At 35.8% G+C, this 20,257-nt stretch overlaps 1 protein-coding gene across 3 annotated transcripts in view; it reads left to right on the top strand.

Annotated features, from left to right (window-relative positions):
- The window catches only part of LOC120541484 (trichohyalin-like), an 83,213-nt gene that overhangs the window by 48,946 nt on the left and 14,010 nt on the right, over positions 1-20,257 (top strand). For all 3 annotated transcript variants that reach the window (XM_039773173.1, XM_039773172.1, XM_039773174.1), the window contains exons 14-24: positions 1,913-1,976; positions 3,394-3,498; positions 4,346-4,413; positions 4,578-4,636; positions 6,171-6,213; positions 11,383-11,500; positions 12,976-13,017; positions 15,641-15,772; positions 16,586-16,659; positions 18,294-18,345; positions 20,028-20,124. In XM_039773173.1, coding sequence (XP_039629107.1) covers positions 1,913-1,976; positions 3,394-3,498; positions 4,346-4,413; positions 4,578-4,636; positions 6,171-6,213; positions 11,383-11,500; positions 12,976-13,017; positions 15,641-15,772; positions 16,586-16,659; positions 18,294-18,345; positions 20,028-20,124 — 854 coding nt within the window. The remainder of the gene's footprint in view (positions 1-1,912; positions 1,977-3,393; positions 3,499-4,345; positions 4,414-4,577; positions 4,637-6,170; positions 6,214-11,382; positions 11,501-12,975; positions 13,018-15,640; positions 15,773-16,585; positions 16,660-18,293; positions 18,346-20,027; positions 20,125-20,257) is intronic.

Raw genomic sequence — 20,257 nt, 5'->3', positions numbered from 1 at the left:
TACCCAGTCCTGCCAGAAGGGCCTCCAGCTCCTAACTTTTGAGTTGTACTAATTGATTTTGGGAATGTTAAGTTTTGTGTTAAAATGATTCAATGCTAAAACAAAGAGTTCTAGCTATGCTACCAGTTTTATTATAATTATCCCCTCTACAATGCAACTGCAGTGCAGTCAGCATTGCCTAGCAATAGATGGAAAATAGAAGTGCCTACATAAAAAAGGTGAGCACAGGGGTGAGTCTCAGAGTATAAACCTAACATAATTGCATTGTCCCATTGACTTTGCATCTGGAGCTGGCAACTCCAAAACAGATTTTGGCACAGTCAGTAGTCTGGAACAGGAAATTTGAATGCATCACCATGTAGACCAGCAAGCACCTCAAGCATTTTCCCTTCTTCAGCAAGCTACATTACTAAACGGGCTGGATCAAATATCCATCCATCCATCCATCCATCCATCCTCTTCCGCTTATCCGAGGTCGGGTCACGGGGGTAGCAGCTTAAGCAGAGAAGCCCAGACTTCCCTCTCCCCGGCCACTTCTTCCAGCTCTTCCGGGAGAATCCCAAGGTGTTGCCAGGCCAGCCGGGAGACATAGTCCCTCCAGCGTGTCCTGAGTCTTCCCCGGGGCCTCCTCCCGGTTGGATGTGCCCGGAACACCTTACCAGGGAGGCGTCCAGGAGGCATCCTTATCAGATGCCCGAGCCACCTCATCTGACTCCTCTCGATGCGGAGGAGCAGCGGCTCTACTCTGAGCCCCTCCCGGATGACTGATCAAATAGATCAAATAGGAATAAGTTAAAGAAAATATATGCATGGTGTAACATTGTGGTGCATTTGGGGTCTTGAATTCAAAGTTGGGGAATTTTCATTTTTTGTAGTTACTTCATTTAGGAGTCAGTTATCACAATTTTGTTTATTAACTATTTTGTAACAGTGAGTCATATTCAAAAAATAACAGAATTCAGTTAGTGCTATAGTGTTATTTAGCAGCACACTTCTGTAATTCCCATCCTCTTACATTAATTTCCAGATTTGTGAATATTTTTTGTTACTTTTCCTTACATTTACAATTAAAGTAGTTGACTGGAGTCACTGAAACTCAGAAATGAAATATTGCATAGACTGAAATAAATAATATATATAAAAATAAAATGCATCCTGGTTTGATGCACGTTTGATGTGTAACCACAAATCTCCTTTGCCGCCCAGCCCCATGTAGAATATTCTAAACAAGAGTAGGTAGTAGAATTGTGCTGAAATTCAGAATATGGCTTGCAACACTAAGAAAATAAAAAACACTCTTCATATATCTTGTCAAAATGTACCTTGTAACACAATGTACATTGAACAATGCAGTTTTAGTTTTAGCACACTGCAACTAGTGTGCACATAACCACTATTTCTAAATTGCTACAGCTGTTGTGAAATGGGTAAAAAAAAAAAACCTTAGTTAAAAATCTAGAAAAAACTAAGAAATATATGCCAATAAACCTAAACAAAATACAGCCTTTGTTTATTGTAAGAGATATACATGTACTACTTTGTAGTTCTGACATTTACATGAGCATTGTTTGGAACTCCTCTGGAAGACAGCGTGGTTATCACAGTGGTTTCAGGAATGTACAATTAACAATTTACTCATCCCAAATTTCTTTGTTCATGGTTAGCTACAGAAATCAACATCACATTTTTTTTTATTTGTGTATTTCAGTGTTATATTTGGGTGCTGTTTTTATCACAGTATGATAAGTTTAACTATAATGAAATTGAAAAATTTACAAAATATAAAATGCTATGTAGAAAGTGTAAAAAAAAAAAAAAAACCTCACATCATTATATCTGAATTTACTTATATATTTGTCACAAGATTCACAAAATTACTTATTTCTGTTTACTTTTGTCATGACTTTTATAGAGATGAAATACAGAATCTTTTGCAAGAAAAAGCTAAAGCTGAATCTGAGCTGCAGAAGTGTAAGGTAAAGTATCATAGAAAAATTATGTCAGTTAAGGCCAGAAACCATTGAATGTATTATCAAAAGTGAATATTTCCATCTGGAATTTGCCTGAATGCAACAATCATTTTCTGATGATGCATATACTGTGCTGTGATGTGCTGTGCTGTGTGGCTCTCTTCCAAGGATTAAAAGGGGTTGCTTATGGACTCCTATAAGACCAATTAGAGAAAGAAAAGATATTAGGGTTAGCTATCGTCATAGCCACGATGACACTGGAGAGACTTTGATTCTGCCAGTTCAAATAAATATAACATAAAGAGCATCAGTAAGTTTTATAAATAAATAGAGCAGAACATCATCAGAATTAAAACGAATGTGTTGACTACACATACTCTTTCTTATTCGTAACATTTTGCACACAGTCTCAGAAATGGATAATCTGGAATAGACTACTTAATATGAGGCGAGATTGGATTTGTAAGCATGTTTAATTGTTAATGATACTGAAGAGGATCTGTCAAGAGCAGGTGCCTAATTCTTCAACAGGTTAATTCAGGTTCATGGAAAGGATAACATTAATAATTCTATCCAAGTCATTGTGTGATTCTAATTTCAGATTAGGGAATAAAGATTTTCGTATTAACTACTTCTTAAAATTTCCTTTAAATGTATATTCCAGTTTATGTTAGATTAATAAAGATCTGTGCTGGTATCAAATCCCATTACTACCAGAAGGTATCCTGATCCATTGGTCCAAGATACCCTTATCCTGAAAATTGATCCTGGGGTGCTGTATAATCCCTGACCCTATGCTCTGACCCCCACAGGTCATTTGAAAAGACAGATTCCTCTTGGGGATTAAAAAAATTATATCAAAATCAAAATATACTATGGGCAGATTTTTCTGTTCAGGTGAAATATTTGGCTGGAAAATTTAAATTGCCTCATTGTAAATTTGTGTATGTTTTAGTGCTGTCTATCTGAAAGTTGTTTAGGACAGAGTATGTGTGTGAGATGTGCCCATTACCACAGGCTTCCCAAAGAGCAGGTTATAAAAATATTTGGATGAGATCAGGATTGACTTCAATAAATACATATTTGTTAGCTGAATGTTTACTGAATCATAAATGGAAACCTGAACACTGTATGTATCGGGATGCCCCAGACATAATAAAACTGTTTGAGAATGTTGTATCTAATATCTCAGGTTGTTGAATAAATTAACATCCATTATATTCACCCAGAGGGGATATAGCTGCTGCATAATGGCAAACGCAGTAATAAAAAGGTACATTTAGAGTTTGGGATCTGTCTAGCATTAATATATATCAGTATGCTTATAGCTTTGCATGCAATTTCATTCCTATTGCTTTGATCATTCCATGTAAATGTACACTGTTTGAAGTTAAACTCCAATGTTTTATTTTTAATGAAACAGGAAAGTTCTTCTATAAAGAAGATTCAGCTTGATGCGTGTAAGCAGCAATTGGAGTTGGAAAGGAGCCATAGCCAATCACTACAGCAAAGGCTTAATTCCAACATTGTATGTGCTTCCATTTAATCCTTGGATGATTTAATACCTTTCATGTTGTGCCAAAGAACCTTTAAACAGTATTAACAGTAGAATATATCTCTAATTTTTTAGAATCAATCTGGTAGGTTAGGCTATTATTATTATTAGTTCATTGCTAGATAACATACTAATGATTCTGTTTTACAATTTGTATTCTGTAGTATATGCATCAGTATGCTAAGACTGAAAGCTGTTTCTACTCTGAATGCATTTGTATAATGTTTACCAAATGAAACGCAAAAATAAGAGCAACTAATGATTTTATGCAGCGTCCATTTAAAGTAAGTGATATAGGAATTCAAACTGTCTTTCTTTTTAACTGACATACTGAAGTGCATTCTCATGACAGGATACAGTGTCTTTAGCTGTATGTTTATAATTTTTAGGAAGAAAAGACAACCTAAAACTCCTTTTAATGTTAAAACTGGATATATAATAAATGGGTAACATTTGGTCCATCTTATTTCTTGAGTGTCATGCAGTAGCAATTTTAACATAGAAAATTAGCAGAGCCGAGAATGTTCTATAGAAACCTCACGAATAAGTTCATTTTACAGGACTGTATTAAATAATATGGATAGGTTTAAAAAATACTTTGTTCACTAAACAGAGTATAGCCACTGTTTCATGCTGCTGTATTGTGTAAAAGTACTAGAGTATCTGTGTAAAAGGAAAGAAAAGCAGCGTTTTGTATGTTGACATTTCATCATATTACTTATACAGTACTGTATACAGTATACATGTATATATATTTGTTAGTGTTGTTGCTTATTGGCTTGTCTTTATTTGTACTTACTTTAATAATTATTGTATTTAGTGTAAATCGTGTAAGATGACAAGAAGTCCAAGTGAAGTGGGAATATCAGATCATGGCTTGAAATACAGGTGAGAGCTATTATTAACTAGCATTTTTCACTACAAAATTTTTAAACTGAACACTATTCTTTACAATTCTTGGTGTTTAATTTTCCCAGTAAACTTTACTAGTAATACTGTATGCATGGGAGTAATGTCATCCCTAAATGTTTCTTTATGATTTCATCTTTTAGCTCATCTGTGGAGGGAATGGAGGACTTGCACGGTGAGAAGGCAGCCCAGGAATTTCTAGGTAAATTCAGTTTATTATCTTATTTTAGGCGAGTGTCTGATTTGTAAGGGATCTTTTAAATCTATTCACCACATAGTCTAATTTTCTTAAAATCCTTTAATAAAATTGTGTGCCTATAGTACAAATCTGTCTTTGTGTATAATAAAAAAAAGTTCAACATCCATCTATTACATGAACCCAGTTATTCAATTTAATGTTAGGCTGTACTCTTTATTAGAATCACTGAACAAAACAACTTTGGTGGAGGCATAAAAAATATTCAAAACTAAATGTAAATAGTCAGAATTATTAACCTGCTTACAGCATAATACATAGAATCTATAAAGGTACCTCAGTGGTTTATTGGTCTGCAAACAGGTGAAAAGTGGGTATTTGTTTGGGGGGGGGATGCAGAACAGTAAAATCTGTAGGTAATGAAGAGGAGAAGACAAGAGGCTATGTGTAGTGTCCAGCATTAAATATGTACTTTGCATTAAATCATTTATTTGCTCTTTTTACTTAATCATCACTTCCTCTGTTTACAGCACTGTCTGTATTACTGTATACATATAAATCACATTAACTTGATTGTGTAACTCATTTCATTAACTTATTTCAGAACAATATGTCTGCTTTTGGTCTTTATCAGAAAGATCAAGGAAATGTAAAACCACAAGTGGCAGATAAAAATAAGACAACAATTCAACCACTATTAAATATTTAGTTATTAGATGCTGTATGTGATTTTCGAGCACCTATTCAAAATTTTATGTCTTTCTAAACAACAGCTATAACACAAGAGTTTAAAATTATGTGAGCAATTTATGGAGCTTTTTTCTGTTAAACAGGAATGTGTTGACTCCTTCAGCAGTTTAGAATGCATCATACTGGAGGACTAAGTTAAATTTATACCGTATGTTTTTTTAAAATCTAAATTTTATATCATGAAGTTGTGTGCAACAAAACAGAATCAATGCACCTTACTAATGAAGCAGTATTTTAGGTTATGATGTTTTCTGACAGATATTATAATGTACCTACCGTTAATCCGTTTACTTCTAAAAGCCTTATTTTAGGGTGTTGCCTGACTAGAAACATCAGAAGCCGGTCCATCATAGGAAAAACATAATGTACACATCCACACTCAATAATACCTTGGCAATTTGGAATCTATAGGAAACCTAAATTTCATGCCTTTGGAATGCTAAAACTTGAGAGTATCTCAAGAAATATCTACACAGATTTGAAAAAAAACTTGTAACCTCTAAACAGATAGAGAATGGGCCAGAAGTGAAATGCAGGCACCTGGAGGTGTGAGGCATTAGCCCTAAGCCTAGAGCTGTACCCAGTGGCCTGAGCTATGGAGTTATATCTGTGCTAACCAGAGCTATACTATGTGACGCTATAGGAAATATGTAACAGCAATGCAAGTGTTGCATGAAATTAGCACTTGCTGTTTTTCTTTCTTCTTTGCTTCTAAAATTTTATAGTATACTCTTTTTTTAATGTACACTTGTATTATTAATTATTCATTTGGTTAATTTTTTTGTTTCAGGAATGAATGAGCCACCCAATTCCAAGAACGTGGAAACAATAAGGTAACAGAATTAAAACGGCTCAGCTTTTAATTTTCCTAGAATGTGTAATGCAGTTATCATGACACCACATGTAGGAATACAGAAATGCTTAGAATATTAATGATGTACTTATGTAGGAATGATTTTAATATCCCAGTTAAATAAATGTGCAGGAGCAAGTCGTATATGTGAACTCATTAAAAAAAATGCATGAAAGACCGAAATGGTGATGGTTTTATTTCCTTAAGAGATATTGGCAAAGTAATCAGTTTGAATTTCAGAATACCAAAGACTACAGACAGATTTTATTATGCTTCCAGAAAGTAAAATATAAAATACTGCATATTCACATGTTAATACAGATATGCTATTGTGGACATGGTATGAAACCTTATGTTTCAGTATTGTAAGTCATTTTTATTTTTTAGAAAATGATAAAGTGTAATGCAATTTTTATTGAATATTAATAATGGATTGTTTGATCGGATACATAGTTTTGATAGAACATTTTTGGGAAAAAATTTTAATTCTTAAAACAAACATGAATTCCTTGTGAACTATGTTAGCTGCTTGGAATGAATGAATGAACAGTTTTTGGGGTTTTTTTTGATCCCTGACATAGTGCTGCTGATTATTATTCTGCATACACAGTCATCTGTCGCTCTTTGCTGGGGTTAAGGTCCAAGACCTCCCACAAATAAGTAAATCAGCAAATATCAGACACTACATAATCATTAAAGCCTCTTCATAAAAATGAAACAACCTATTACATGCACTATGTATATTGGTTAGCATTGACCTTATTCTCTATATGCATACTTAGTAAACGGTTAATTTTATTTGACTTTTTATTGAGAAAAGAAAGAAAAGCATCCCTTAGTCATATTTGATACAAGTCTTAATTAATAAAATGTTAAAGGCATACTTATAAAAAGTCATATTTACACTTCGTAGAAGTGACTGGCCAACTCATACCAACATTTTACCTGTAAACAGTTGCATTCCCGTTTACCACTGTTGGCATCATGGTTCAAATCCTACACTGAGTCATTGTGCGGACTTTGTGTCTGCATGGTTTGTCTGGGGCACACATTAGGTGAAACACCAATAAAAGATTATGTTCTGCATGGAAGTGTGTCCCAACCACTGTTATTTCTTGCTTTGCACCCAACCCTGTCCAGACTTGCTTCAGCTCTCCATAACAGTGTTGAGGATTAAGACGGGTTTGGAAAAGGGTGTAGGGGTATTCATTGTGCTTGTCCAAATGTCCTTAGTATCAGTCAGCACTCGGTGCACCCCGTACCTACACAACTATATAAAGCATCTATTCTCTATAATCAGCAAAGAAAAAAGAAATTTTAAGAAACATTGAATATTATAGAATAGTGGAAGGGATCAACTCAACTCAAGGGACCTCAACTGCATTGGTTCTAGAGAGAGAGAGAGAGAGAAATAAAAAATGGTATTCATTATTTTTAGCCTTGTACTAGTGTTCCATTTATCTTGTCTTCTGTTACGAGTGAATTAAATATTTCATGCAACAAATTGCACAATGCTTTGCTTGGAATCAGGTTATGCTTTCAGAGAATACATTTAATGATTTTGTGCCATAATACATAACAACATGCTTCATCCACTTCAGACTTTCTGGGGCCAAAGCCTACGCCAGGAGCAGAAGGTAGAAAGCAAATCTAGATGGGATGCTAGTTCATCAGAGGACCCACTTATGCTCACCGCATTTGTCACGCTCTCAAGCTCTCAGCAAATATATGATCATCTTTTGATTTAATATGCACATCTTTGAGATGTGTGAGGAAAAAAAAGTATCAAGAGGAAAAGCCACACAGGGCACAGGGAGCATATGTAAACTTTACACAGGAAGGAAATGAGCACAAGATTTGAATCAGCCATGAGGCAGCAGGTGTAAACTCTGTGCCACCATTAGACCCAATTTGTGTCACCTTTAAATAGCTGGAAGATCTTTAAGAACTTATTTATTTTCCATTATAAAATAGTGACTGAAACAAGTGTAAAATACACATTTGAGAAGTTGCTTATATTTACAGTATATGTAGAAAGGAGGAAGAGTGATAGCTTAAGAAATTTGTTTTATAACATTAATCACTAAAGTATTTCAAAAATGAATGATGAAACAAAATACAAGTAGCTGCAAAAAAAAAACTAATTGCCTAATGGCAAAAAATGCAAGCTTTTTGTTAAACTATATTATAAAAAGGGACAAAGGAAATGAAAAAGACTTAAAAGTTGGGGCATCAGAGGACACTAATGTTCAATGATTGTTAAAGAGAAAAATAACTGAAATGAAAAGGCAGTTGATTCTCACAGGAGTCAAAAAATCATACAGATACAGGTCAGGAGCGTCTGTTAATGTTCACATCAAACACCAGACGAGACAAAACAAATGTGATCTCAGTGATTTTGACTGTGACATAGTTGTTGGTGTCAGACAGGACTGCCTTGTGTAGTTCTGTAACTGTTTATCTCTTGGAATTTTTACACATAACAGTCTCTAGAATTTACTCAAAATGATGTGATAAACAAAATATCCAGTGAGCTGCAATTCTGAGGATGGAAACATTTTATCAATGAGAGAGTTCAGAGGAAAATGGCCAAACTGATTTAAGCTGACAGAAAGGCTACAGTAACTCAGATAACCACTCTGTACAATTATGGTGATCAGAAATGTATGTCAGAATGCACAACATGCCAAAACCTGATTCAGATCAGCTACAACAATAGAAGACCATGTTGGATTCCACAGTTGTCAGCCAAGAAAGTGGAGGCTGCAGTGAGCACAAGTTCACCAAAACTGCGCAGTGGATAACTGGAAAAATGTAACCTGGTCTGATAAATCCCCATTTCTCTCTAAGAATTGGGCAGCAACAACAAGAATCCATGCACTCAACCTGCCTTGAGTCAACAGTCCAGGCTGGTGGTAGTGGTGCAGTAGCATGGGAAATTGTGTCTTTTCATATTTTGGTCCCATTAATTGCAATCAGTCATCTCTTGAATGCCATCGCCTGTTTGAGTATTGTTGCTGACCTTGTGCATCCACAACTGACACATCTTCTAATGGCTACTTCTGTCGTGGTGAAAAATTCATCATCAGAAGGCTTTTTACCTAAAAATAAAGGCTATTAGGACTCGGGATAGACAGACAGAGTTTTAAAGCTTTATTGCAATAAATCAGCACAAAAAACAACAAGGACTCAACCCAATACGGCCAAATTGAGCTGAGCCCTCAACAGTACAAAATCCAAAACTTATATATCATTTTCTTATCACTTTGTCCTTGCTCAATTAGCTCATTCTGCACCTGGCTTTACTGTCCATTGTTCCTCTTGGTGTCTGTTCGGCTTATTTTGATTGGTCTAAGACTGGGTAGATGGCTTCCTCTTACCATCTTTGGGCTTTTCTTATGTCATTTCCTATCTTTTCGCTCAAATGAGCTCTTTTGCTCATCTTCTCTGACTCCCATCTACTCCTATCCGGCCGAACCTTGCGTTCCGATGGGAACCCTTTTATTTCCTTACTTTCCTATCACTGGCCCCCTCCTGGTATTTTTATTTTTCTATGCTGTTCCCATTTTCTCTAACTGGCCGAGGCTTCAACTCCATATAATGGTTTCCTTTAAGCTTTCCAAACTTTTTATAATAGGGGCCTAAAGCTTTAAGCTTTAATTAAAATTGAACTATGGCAGGTGCCTTTATTTAATCATTTGCATGGCATGCTTGATTTATATTCAATTCCAGTACTTAGGTTAACTGCTAGTATTACTAATTTTCTAAATATATATAGAACATATTTTGTCATTTTCCTTGCATTACATCACCTGACCTTAGAAGCAATGCCTTTTTGCCATCTTTGCTGATTCAATATTTCAGCTGGCCTTGTACGTGCCTTTTAGAGCCATCTTTTCTCTGTGGTATCATTATTTTAGCTTCCTATCTCTGACACAGGTGTTCTCAATCTTATTTTCCTTATCTGTTCTTTTCTCGCACTAGCAATTCTGCTGTGAGCTTAAAAATAATGCAAAATAACTTGATTTTTAGTTAACTATCTGCTTGACCTGTCTTATTTGCTTAACAGTCTAATTTATCCTTAATCTAATGTTTTAGAAGCTTTTAATATCTTTTAATGGCTCTTTATGTTAATTTGCTATTCTCTATGCTAATATAAAAAAATTTCCTTCTACACTTCCAGCATGATAATGCACCATGTCACAAAGCAAAATATTGTCATGTTCTGACACCAATTTGACACTAGAGGTTGGTGTCCTTCAGTGGCGTTCCCAGTCACAGGATCTGAATCCAGTAGAACACCTTTGTGATGTGGTAGTTCAGGAAATTAGTTGAATGAATGTGCAGCTGGCAAATTTACAGCAACTGCATGATATAATCATGTCAACATGGACCAGAATCTCAAAGGAATATTTCCAACATGTTGTGGAATCCATGCCAGGAAGAAGTGAGGCTGTTTTGACAGCAAAAGAAAGCCCTATCCTCAGTGAATGCATGTATATTAATTATAGTTTGGCATATTGTTATTAAAATACATTCACTTTTTATTTTGAAATGCAAATCAGAAGCACTTTTGGATAAGAATTCTTATTAAAGGTAGAAAAGCTCTTTCATGTTTGCCTAAGATTTCAGCCTTGGCATCTATTGCCATTGAATTCAAGTAAAACATATCACTACACAATGAGTCCTACCTCACAAGAGATCCTTGCTCCTTCTTCTGCATTCATAGTTAATTCCCTGTTGGCAAGGGGCGCTAAGATATAGATGTCTTAGTTGAAATTAGGAAGAAAGCACTCCGTGCTTGGCAGTATTGATAAAAGATTGATCTGTATAAGTAAATAATAATCTAAGAGATACAGTTGAAAACAGAAAAACATCCATACAGACCGCTGACCAGGGGCGAGACTCTTAGAGCATTATCCAAAGCAGGAAAAATTTACATCAATTTTGCCCATTATTATGGACCACATTTTTTTTAACTAGGATCTGGTAAGATAAACCGTTTCCCCCTGCACAAGGTTGTCATTTTTTCATTATGGTTCTGTGAATTACAGTAGATTTTTAATTAACCCTTTCAATTAGCATTATCAATATGCTGCAAGCAAGAATAATGATTAATAATGCACCTTCTCTACTCTTGATTTTCTAGTATGCAAGTTCCAGCTACAGAGGAGATGATGGCTGAAATCAATACCCTTAATGTACAGCTAGTAGAGGCTAGTGCAGTCCAGAAGACACAACAGGATGAAATCCAGTCCTTACGAGAGGTTGGTAAATGCAATTACTTGTAACCTGATTATTTTTAAAGATGAACAATATAAAAATTGAATTTTAATGTGGATTTGGTCATTTGTTTAATTTGTCAGTATGTTTGCCAAAAACAGACCTAACAGCATACCAATATACAATTTCATTTTCAGAGATACAGTATCTTAACTATCATCTAATTAATACATTCATCACATTTTTACTCTGCACGGGTTTTTTAAAAGACGTGTATCTTGTATTATCACTGTATCAAAAGGTGTGCTTTTAAAATTACCCTTTAAAGAAAACATAACATGCAAAAATTCAAACTCATTTGTAATTAATGTCAAAAAATGTATCAGTGCTATTAACACATCAAAACAATTACAAGTTGCACAAATGCTTTTAGTTTTCTGGACTAGATTTTTTTCATCAGTTATGAAATACTTTCAGAAGAAATAAGTTGTTAGAAAATATGCCTAGAATAGGTTCTTTCAGACCACAGAGAATGAGTCATTTTTACATTTTGAAAAACATTTTTCTATATTTTATTTTTATGTTGTAGAGTTATAGGATTTGCTTTAGATTATTCATAGTGAAACGTGTCCAAATTCACAAAAATGCCAACACAAGAGAAGAATGTTATAAATACAGGAAAAACATACACACTAAAACTATGTCAGTGCATATTTATGTAACAAGCAGTTTTTGAGAAGGGTCCTATTTAATTAGTTAATCATTAGGTAATATTTACAGTTTACTATGGCAAATTCTAAAAACATGCCTGCTATGCTACATTGTCATGATGACGTAAGTGATAGATTGTGTGCACAACAATCTGAAAAAGAACAAAAGCATCTGCATTTGAATGACCTTGTTCTGTTCTTCTTCACAAATTACTATTCTATCCAATTAAAATGCTTCCAGGAGTTGTTTTTTTTTTTTTTTTAAAATAATGTAAACATCTTTTCAAATGTTGTTCTGGGCGGTTCAGTGGCAACTGGGCGACAGTCAACCTGGCAAAAAGACAATTTGGCGAAAAAACAACTTGGCGAAATACAACTCGGATTTTTTAATTATATTTAAATGACAACGTGATTTAAAATGTTGAAAATAAATTTATATAATTGATGAATGAACTTTACTTTGTCATTTAAATATCACTAAAAATCTCTTTGAACCTAACTATTACCTAACTGGTTAAGGATGTCTCCGAGTTGTCTTTTTGCCGAGTTCGCCCTGCTACCCCTGAACCGTTCAGGGCACATTTTCTCAAAAAATAAAATTCAAAGTAAATCAAACTGTAGGGTGTACCAGATACATTTTTTACTTATTATCCATGATTGTATGGAGTCAAAGTTATACCATTGAGGCAAAATATGAGCAGTCATTTGCAAGTACAACTTAAAAACTGCCATTTGCAAAATCTAAAATTTACTTGCAGCACTACATCAAAGCACTAAATTGTACTTTTATTGAATGATTTATTTTTCAGGAGCTAGAAGAGTTAAAGTTAAAGAAGTCAGGAGATTTGAATGTAAGTTTATTAATAGTATTATAAAAGTGTTTTTTATCTCTTATAAAATAAATAGACTCTGTCATTTTGTGCTGTCCGCTGACATAAGAATCTCAAGATGTTCTGCAAAAGAAATACAATTACAGGATGTGAACCCTGAGCCTTGAACCACATATGTGCTTGTAATGAAGTTTTATTACTATTTATGATATAGTTCATAGTATATTGCTTATTTTTAAATTTGTAATGTCTGACATGAATAAAAAATAAAAAAATGTGTCTGAGGTAGGAATTATAGCAAACATTGCGTTATCATAATTTACATTGTTTCTTTACTACAGCAAACCTTTGCATTCCCAGATTCAGGCAACAGACATGATCAACCATATTTATTCCAATCATAATTTTAACATTAGTTATTGTGAATGCTATTAATCTCCATTTTCTAAGACTTAAAACTCTCTCTCCTTTAATCTTCCCTATTGTCCTTTTGTAGTTCAGTTTCCCTTTTCTGACTTTATCTAATGCTTTTATGCCCCTGTATTCAGATCCGAAATTGGTCACAGTATTTTAGATGTTGCCCAGTATTATGCCATTTCTATAAAACCTGTTTTGGCTTCCTTTGCCCTTGATTCTAGACAGTGATAAGACTACCAGAACTTCTGAGATTTTTTTAATTTATTTTAAATGCTTCTTTTACTTCCTGTTTGTTTAAATTTTTACACCATCTTGTTTGGTTTTAAAGAGCAGTGGACCAGATACTAACACTAGCATGGCCTCTCTTGAAATATTTAACTTAGATAAAGCTCCTCTGTCGTTATGTGTTTAAGAAAATTCTGCATGTTCTGCATTCGGCCTTATCTCCCTGCTTTATGTACATTTAAAGAAAGGTTTTGAAAGTCGATAGATAATATTGTAGAGTATGCTTGACCCTTCTTCAAGCACAAACCAACAGACAGACGGACCTACCTAAGAAGTGATAGCTTCCACCCCAAGCATATAAGGCGCTTCATTATTTTCAGACAAGCAATACGGTACAATCGTATTTGCTCAGACCCGAAAGACCAGGATAAACAACTGCAAGAGCTCAGACAAGATTTCATCAAATAAGGTTATACCCCCAAAATAACAAAAATATTTCATCTTGCCTGAAGAAGGGGCCTGAGTTTCCTTGAAAGCTTACATATTGTAATCTTTTTAGTTAGCCAATAAAAGGTGTCATTCTGCTTGGCTTATCACTACATTCATAATAGCTAACACGGTACAACACCCTAGTACTACAGTATCACAGACAGAAGCTTTTACATGCCTCTGGTTCTCCTCTCAGTGCCAGACTGCGCATTAATTGGGGATTGCCTGTTTCCTCCAAAGTTTATGTCCCTTGATTCATTTTTCATTATGGCTTTGTATCTTAACTCCTTCTCACTTTAATATTGTACATTGTTGCACTCAGTATCTTTAACTGCTGTATTTGACTTAACTTGTCTATGTATTGTAATAAACCCATGGCATCAGTGAGCCCGAAACCCTAACATGAACATACTTGTACAGTCCCAGGTTCAAATAATCAAAAGTTTTTATTTTAACTATTTCCAAATGTGACATAAGCACAAGCAAATATGGGTCTCTCTCACACTTGCTCTGTTTTTCTCCCTACTACACTGCCCTCCTCCACTACCTCCCAGCTCCAACTCGCTTGAATAAGGGAGTGCGGTCTCTTTTATTACAGACCTGGGAGTACTTCCGGTGCCTGGGCAACTGCCTGATGAAAGTACTTCCAGGTCACATGGAAGTCCATAATAGGGAGCTTGTCTTCCTGCAGCACCCTCTCATGGCACCCAGTGACCCCAGCAGGGCTGCTCTGCCGGACTACATATCCTGGCATGCCCTGCTGGCTTCTTACTATGCACTGATCTCCAGGGCTGCTGCCATCTAGTGTGTTGGGGGAATAAAAAACCTCCAGCAACAACTTCTCCTTTTATTGGGCTGAACGTCCACCCTTTCCAGCCCTTCCTTCCAGGTCTAATCCCTCTCCTGGCCAGGATGCCTGTCCAGCCCGTGTATACAGTATAAATTAACTTTTTTTTAACAAAAAAAAAATCTTTTTACATATTTCTGTTTACTCCACTGAACATGATTTTAATTTACCTTTCTCTCCTCACCTGTTAATTTTGTATCATAGAACACCTAATGTGATTACCAACAAACAGGCAAAAAGGGTTTTATAAAATGTTTGTTCCTATTTAGATAAAGTTACAAAAAACTCCTCAAAAGAAAATAGCTGTAAAAGTTCTGCATGGCCCAAATGGTAGCAAAACACAAATTTCAAAGCAAATGCTAAAATAAAACAAGATGTCATCTGCATCACAATACACGCATTTAAAGAGAGACATTGTATGAGAAATTGGGAAAGCTTGGCTATTATCTAAACAAACCAGCTTGATGGACTGTGGGTCACCTCTCATTTGTCAGATTTCTTGTTTAGAGTGTTATACTTCTTGTTAAAAAGTGCTATATATCGTAACATAACTCTTTTTTGTGTACATGATGGATTCAGCAGGTTAAAAGTGTAAATTATGATTTAAGATTAGGATTGTTATTAAGTCTCCATTGTATGTCTTCCCCAAAATCTCTTCTTTAACAGGCCTCTTTGGATGAGGTTGACAGTGAGCTGTTCCAGGTGCGAGAAGAATTACAAAAGGTCTGGGATATGCTGAAAGTACGAGATTCAGAATTTGAAGAACAGCAGCAAGAGCTTCAACTGATCCGTGAACAGGTGAGACAGTTCAATAATTTTCATAATACAGTATATAATATTTTCTCATTAATAATATTTCACTTCTGTAATATTTACATTGAATATAATAAAGATCAATGTAATGTACGGATACTGGGATAGAATATCTTACATTTTTATTGACTAAGTGTTACATTATATCTTAAAAACTGTTGAATATAAATCGAGGTACATTATACTTAAACTACATAAAGCACTAGTGAGACTGCAGCTGAAGTCCTGGTCACCACACTATAAGAAAGACATAGCAGCACTTGAAGCTGCGCAGAGGAGGGCAACCAGGTTAATTTCAGGACATAAGGACATGTCATACTGCGACAGACTCAGAGAATTAAACTTGTTTAGTCTCGAGCAGAGGAGACACCATGGGGATCTAGTCCAGATATTTAAAATCTTTAAAGGCATTGATAAAGTAGATCCACCAAAATTCTTTCAGCTTGAGGGTGAATCACATACTTGAGGACACCAATGGAAATTATATGGAAGTGCATTTAGAAACTGAAGCCAGAAAGTTATGGGAATCTGGAACACCATTGTGAGGCATGTAGTTGAAGCAGACAACCTTTAAGATGAATCTGGAGGAGTAATTGGGACAGCTTAGTTACAGTATTAGCTAAGTAAACGAGCCTGATGGACTGAATGGTCTCATCTCATTTGTTAAATGTCTTATGTTTTTATGTTCTAAATTATCTTTACTAAAAGATGCTAAAAACAGCCTAATGCCATAAAGACATGTCCCTTCTTTTGGCCATCTGAAAGGAAAACATTAATGAAATACAAAATTTGTATTAGTTTTCAGAATGCAACAGTGAGATGATGAAGATTAAGCAAGAGCTAAATATTTGCCGGCAGCAGCTAGCACACAGGTAAGTGAAATTGTCTCCACCATGGTACCCACCATTCAGATCTTAAGATGTCATGATTAATAAACTGAATACATATTGGGTTAGACAGTAATTTATAAAACTAAGTGATGGTGGCCTGGCGGATCGTGTCCCAGACCTGGATCAGAGCATCAATGAACTCCTCCACAGTAGTCTGTGGCACTACCTTGCAACGTTAGATGCAAAATATGTAACATCCCAAAGGTTGTTAATTGGATTCAGATCTGGGGAATGTGCCGGCTAGTCAGTGGTATCAGTGCCTTCATCATCCAGGAACTGCCTACATACACACTCTGGCCACACAAGACAAGGCATTGTTCTACGCTAGGAGGAACCCAGCGCCCACTGCACCCTACTGTAAAGTCTGACAATGGCTCTGAGAATTTCATCCTGGCACCTGACAGCAGTCAGGGTACCGTTGCCTAACATGTGTTATGTCTCCCCAGTCTACCACTGACCACCACCAAACTGGTCATGCTGGATTATGTTGCAGGCTGCATAAAGTTCACCACAGTGTCTCCAGACTCTTTCACATACAGTATGTAACATGTACTCAGTGGTAACAAATAGTGGAGATGCCAATTGTAGTATTATCTGGTGAACTGCATTCAAGCAGCACAGTGATGGGCTGTGAGCACAGGTCCCACTAGAGGACATCAAGCCCTTATGGAGTCTGTTTCTTACATTTTGGTCAGAAACATACTGTACATACCAGTAGCCAGCTGGCGGTCATTTTGTAGGGCTCTGTCAGTGTTCTTCCTGTTCCTCCTGGCACAAAGGAGCAGATACCAGTCCTGCTGCTGGACTGTTGCCCTGTCTGGCTCTCCTCAGCCTAGTATCTTCTGTCTCCTAGTATCTTCTCCATGCTCTTAAAACTGTACTGGGAGACTGCAAATCGTCATGTGACAGCACGTATGGATGTGCCATTATGGACTACCTGTGCAAACTGATTTGACTGCAGGTACCGCCTCATGCTACTAGAAGTGACAAGGACACAGGAAAAATTCAAAACTAGAGAAGAATCACTAAGGAAGGATAAGGAGACAGCAATTGACTCTGGCTACCACCTGCAAAACCATTCTCTTTTTGGAGGTTGTCTTGATGTTGCCTCTTTGGTGTCACTTTCATTTGCATCATAAAAAGGATGAAGTTGATTCACAATCGCTTATGCTTCCTAACTGGACAGATTGATATCCTAGAAGCTTAACTGAATTGGTGTTAGACTGTGATGATTTAAGTGTTCCCTTAATTTTTTTTTGTATATTTGTTGTCTATGTTAAACATTTTATGTTGTTGGCTTTACCCTCAGTTTTAAATGATGTTGCTGTGAGTCAGATACCATTTTTCTTATTTGAAGAATAGCAAAGTTCAGTAATAAACTAAATAAGTGGATATTTCAGGATTCATGGTAAATATTTTAACTTATTTATGTATGCAATATCATTTTGGGATGTGCTGTAAAGAAATCTCACTTCAATAAATAAACAATTGTTTGAAAACTAGCTGGTGATTAGAAAATCAAGTACAGTAGTTTTGATTGCATTACTTACACAAGTTACTATGTTGTACAAATACTGAATCTAAAGTATTCTTTTTGTATTGTTTCTGATTTCAAGGGATCGAATGTTGGAAGAAATTAAAGAAAAACAGAAGGCAGCAATGGATAAGGTATTGTTAACTTGCCTTTAAAAAACCTGACAATACGAGAAAAGAGGATTATGACCTTATAGGATCCTGGTGCAGCTCCAGGCTAGTGCTCTTTCTGAACATAAACTGGAGGGTATTTTAACTGTATTCATAATAGTTTTCTATTACAGGGGTGCCCAATGTATCGATCGGGATCGACCGGTAGATCGCATTGCATTAAAAAAAAAAAAAGTTTAATGTTAGTCTATCATATATCCTTCCTATGGCATTTGTCACTTGGTTGACATACAGGGAGGCCATTTTGAGATCTCTTTTCTTCTAACACACTGGTCATCCTGCACTCATGATCAAACGCGCGAGCTACTGCAAAACTCTGGCTGTGATCTAGTTAGCCTTCCAATTTATATCGACTAAAGAAGGGATTTAAAAAAAAATTGTTTGGGGGAGGGTATGGGCTGGATGTGGAATTGGAAGAGGATTTTTTTTCTCACAATGTCACAATCGAAGTGCGTTTGTCTAATCTGTAGATCTATCATTGTTATTCCAAAGAAGAAAAATGTGGAAAGGCACTTTTGAACTATTCATAAAAACTACAAAACTGACTTCCTTCCAAAAAGCGATCTGAGAAAGAGAAAGGAGAGGAAACTAAAATCTCAGTTTATTGTACAGCCGTCATTTTTCACTCGGCTGAATTCAAAAGCAATGGAAGACACACCGAAGCATCGTTCCATGTGAGTCACTCAATCATTATGCATAACAAGTCCTTCCAAGAGCTACCTCCTTGACTGCATTATTTGGCGCTACGTATTTATGCGAGTCGGCTTTTTCCCCACACGAAGATTATTAAATCCAAATACTGTAGTGACAATAAATGTATTGAATTGTTATTGTGCCATAAAGGTTATTCAGTTATGCAAGGTACGACAACATATATTTTATGTATAAAGTATACTCATTATATATAGCTGGTGCCCTGCCCGGGGTTTATTTCCTGCCTTGCGCCCTGTGTTAGCTGGGATTGACTCCAGCAGACCTCTGTGACCCTGTAGTTTGGATATAGCGGGTTGGATAATGGATGGATGGATGGATATATATATATATATATATATATATATATATAGCATTTTTAATGTAGGTAGATCATTTCGACCTGGTCATTTTAAAATTAGCTCGTAAGCCGAAAACGTGTGGGCACCCCTGTTCTATTAACTGCCAACATTTAAAACTTATACTGAATTGGTATAGAATTGAACAAATACAGTACCTAAATACCTTTACATCCAAGTACTACTTTTTGTTTACCCCTGCTGCTGGTAATTGGAACATAGACCATCTTTAGCAAGGCATTTTTGAAACTATCCCATTCTATAGTGCTCAATCAGTTCATATTGGTAGGGCCTGACTGTACGCAGTTGTCCCACTCCTTGTCATAGGACCATTTATCAGAGGTGGGTGGTCCTTATATTACCTATATGAGGGGTCCTCTTTAAAACTAAACATTTTGTTTCCATTCATGTTTCATGGGCAAAGGACTCAATAATTATGTTCAAGAAAAAAAAGCAACATCTACCTTTCCACCTTATTTAAATAAAAAGTGTACATTGATTTTTTTATTACAATGAAAATCCCACTTATATACTTGTAGTTTATAGAGAAAAATTATGAAATTTATTTCCATCATGAGAAAAAAAAATATTTTTCAGACAGTGGTGTTGGAAACTCAGCAGACCAAAGGAGTTTTAGAATCAAGCACATGTCCTCCCTGCCATGACTTGGAAAAGATAACTTCTCAGGTGGAAGGTATGTACCCTTGTGTATTTTGTAGGAGGTGCTGCAGGAGTATGCACCTCTAGGGCTATATAGTGTTTTATTTCAGGAATAATTATTGTGCTTTTCTTCTTTGCATTACGTTTAATCAAGTTGTTTCAGGTGA

This window comes from Polypterus senegalus, chromosome 12, assembly GCF_016835505.1.
Source record: "Polypterus senegalus isolate Bchr_013 chromosome 12, ASM1683550v1, whole genome shotgun sequence".
Lineage (NCBI taxonomy): Eukaryota > Metazoa > Chordata > Cladistia > Polypteriformes > Polypteridae > Polypterus > Polypterus senegalus.
The sequence above is the reverse complement of the archived record's forward strand: the minus strand, read 5'-3'. Positions and strand labels throughout refer to the sequence as shown.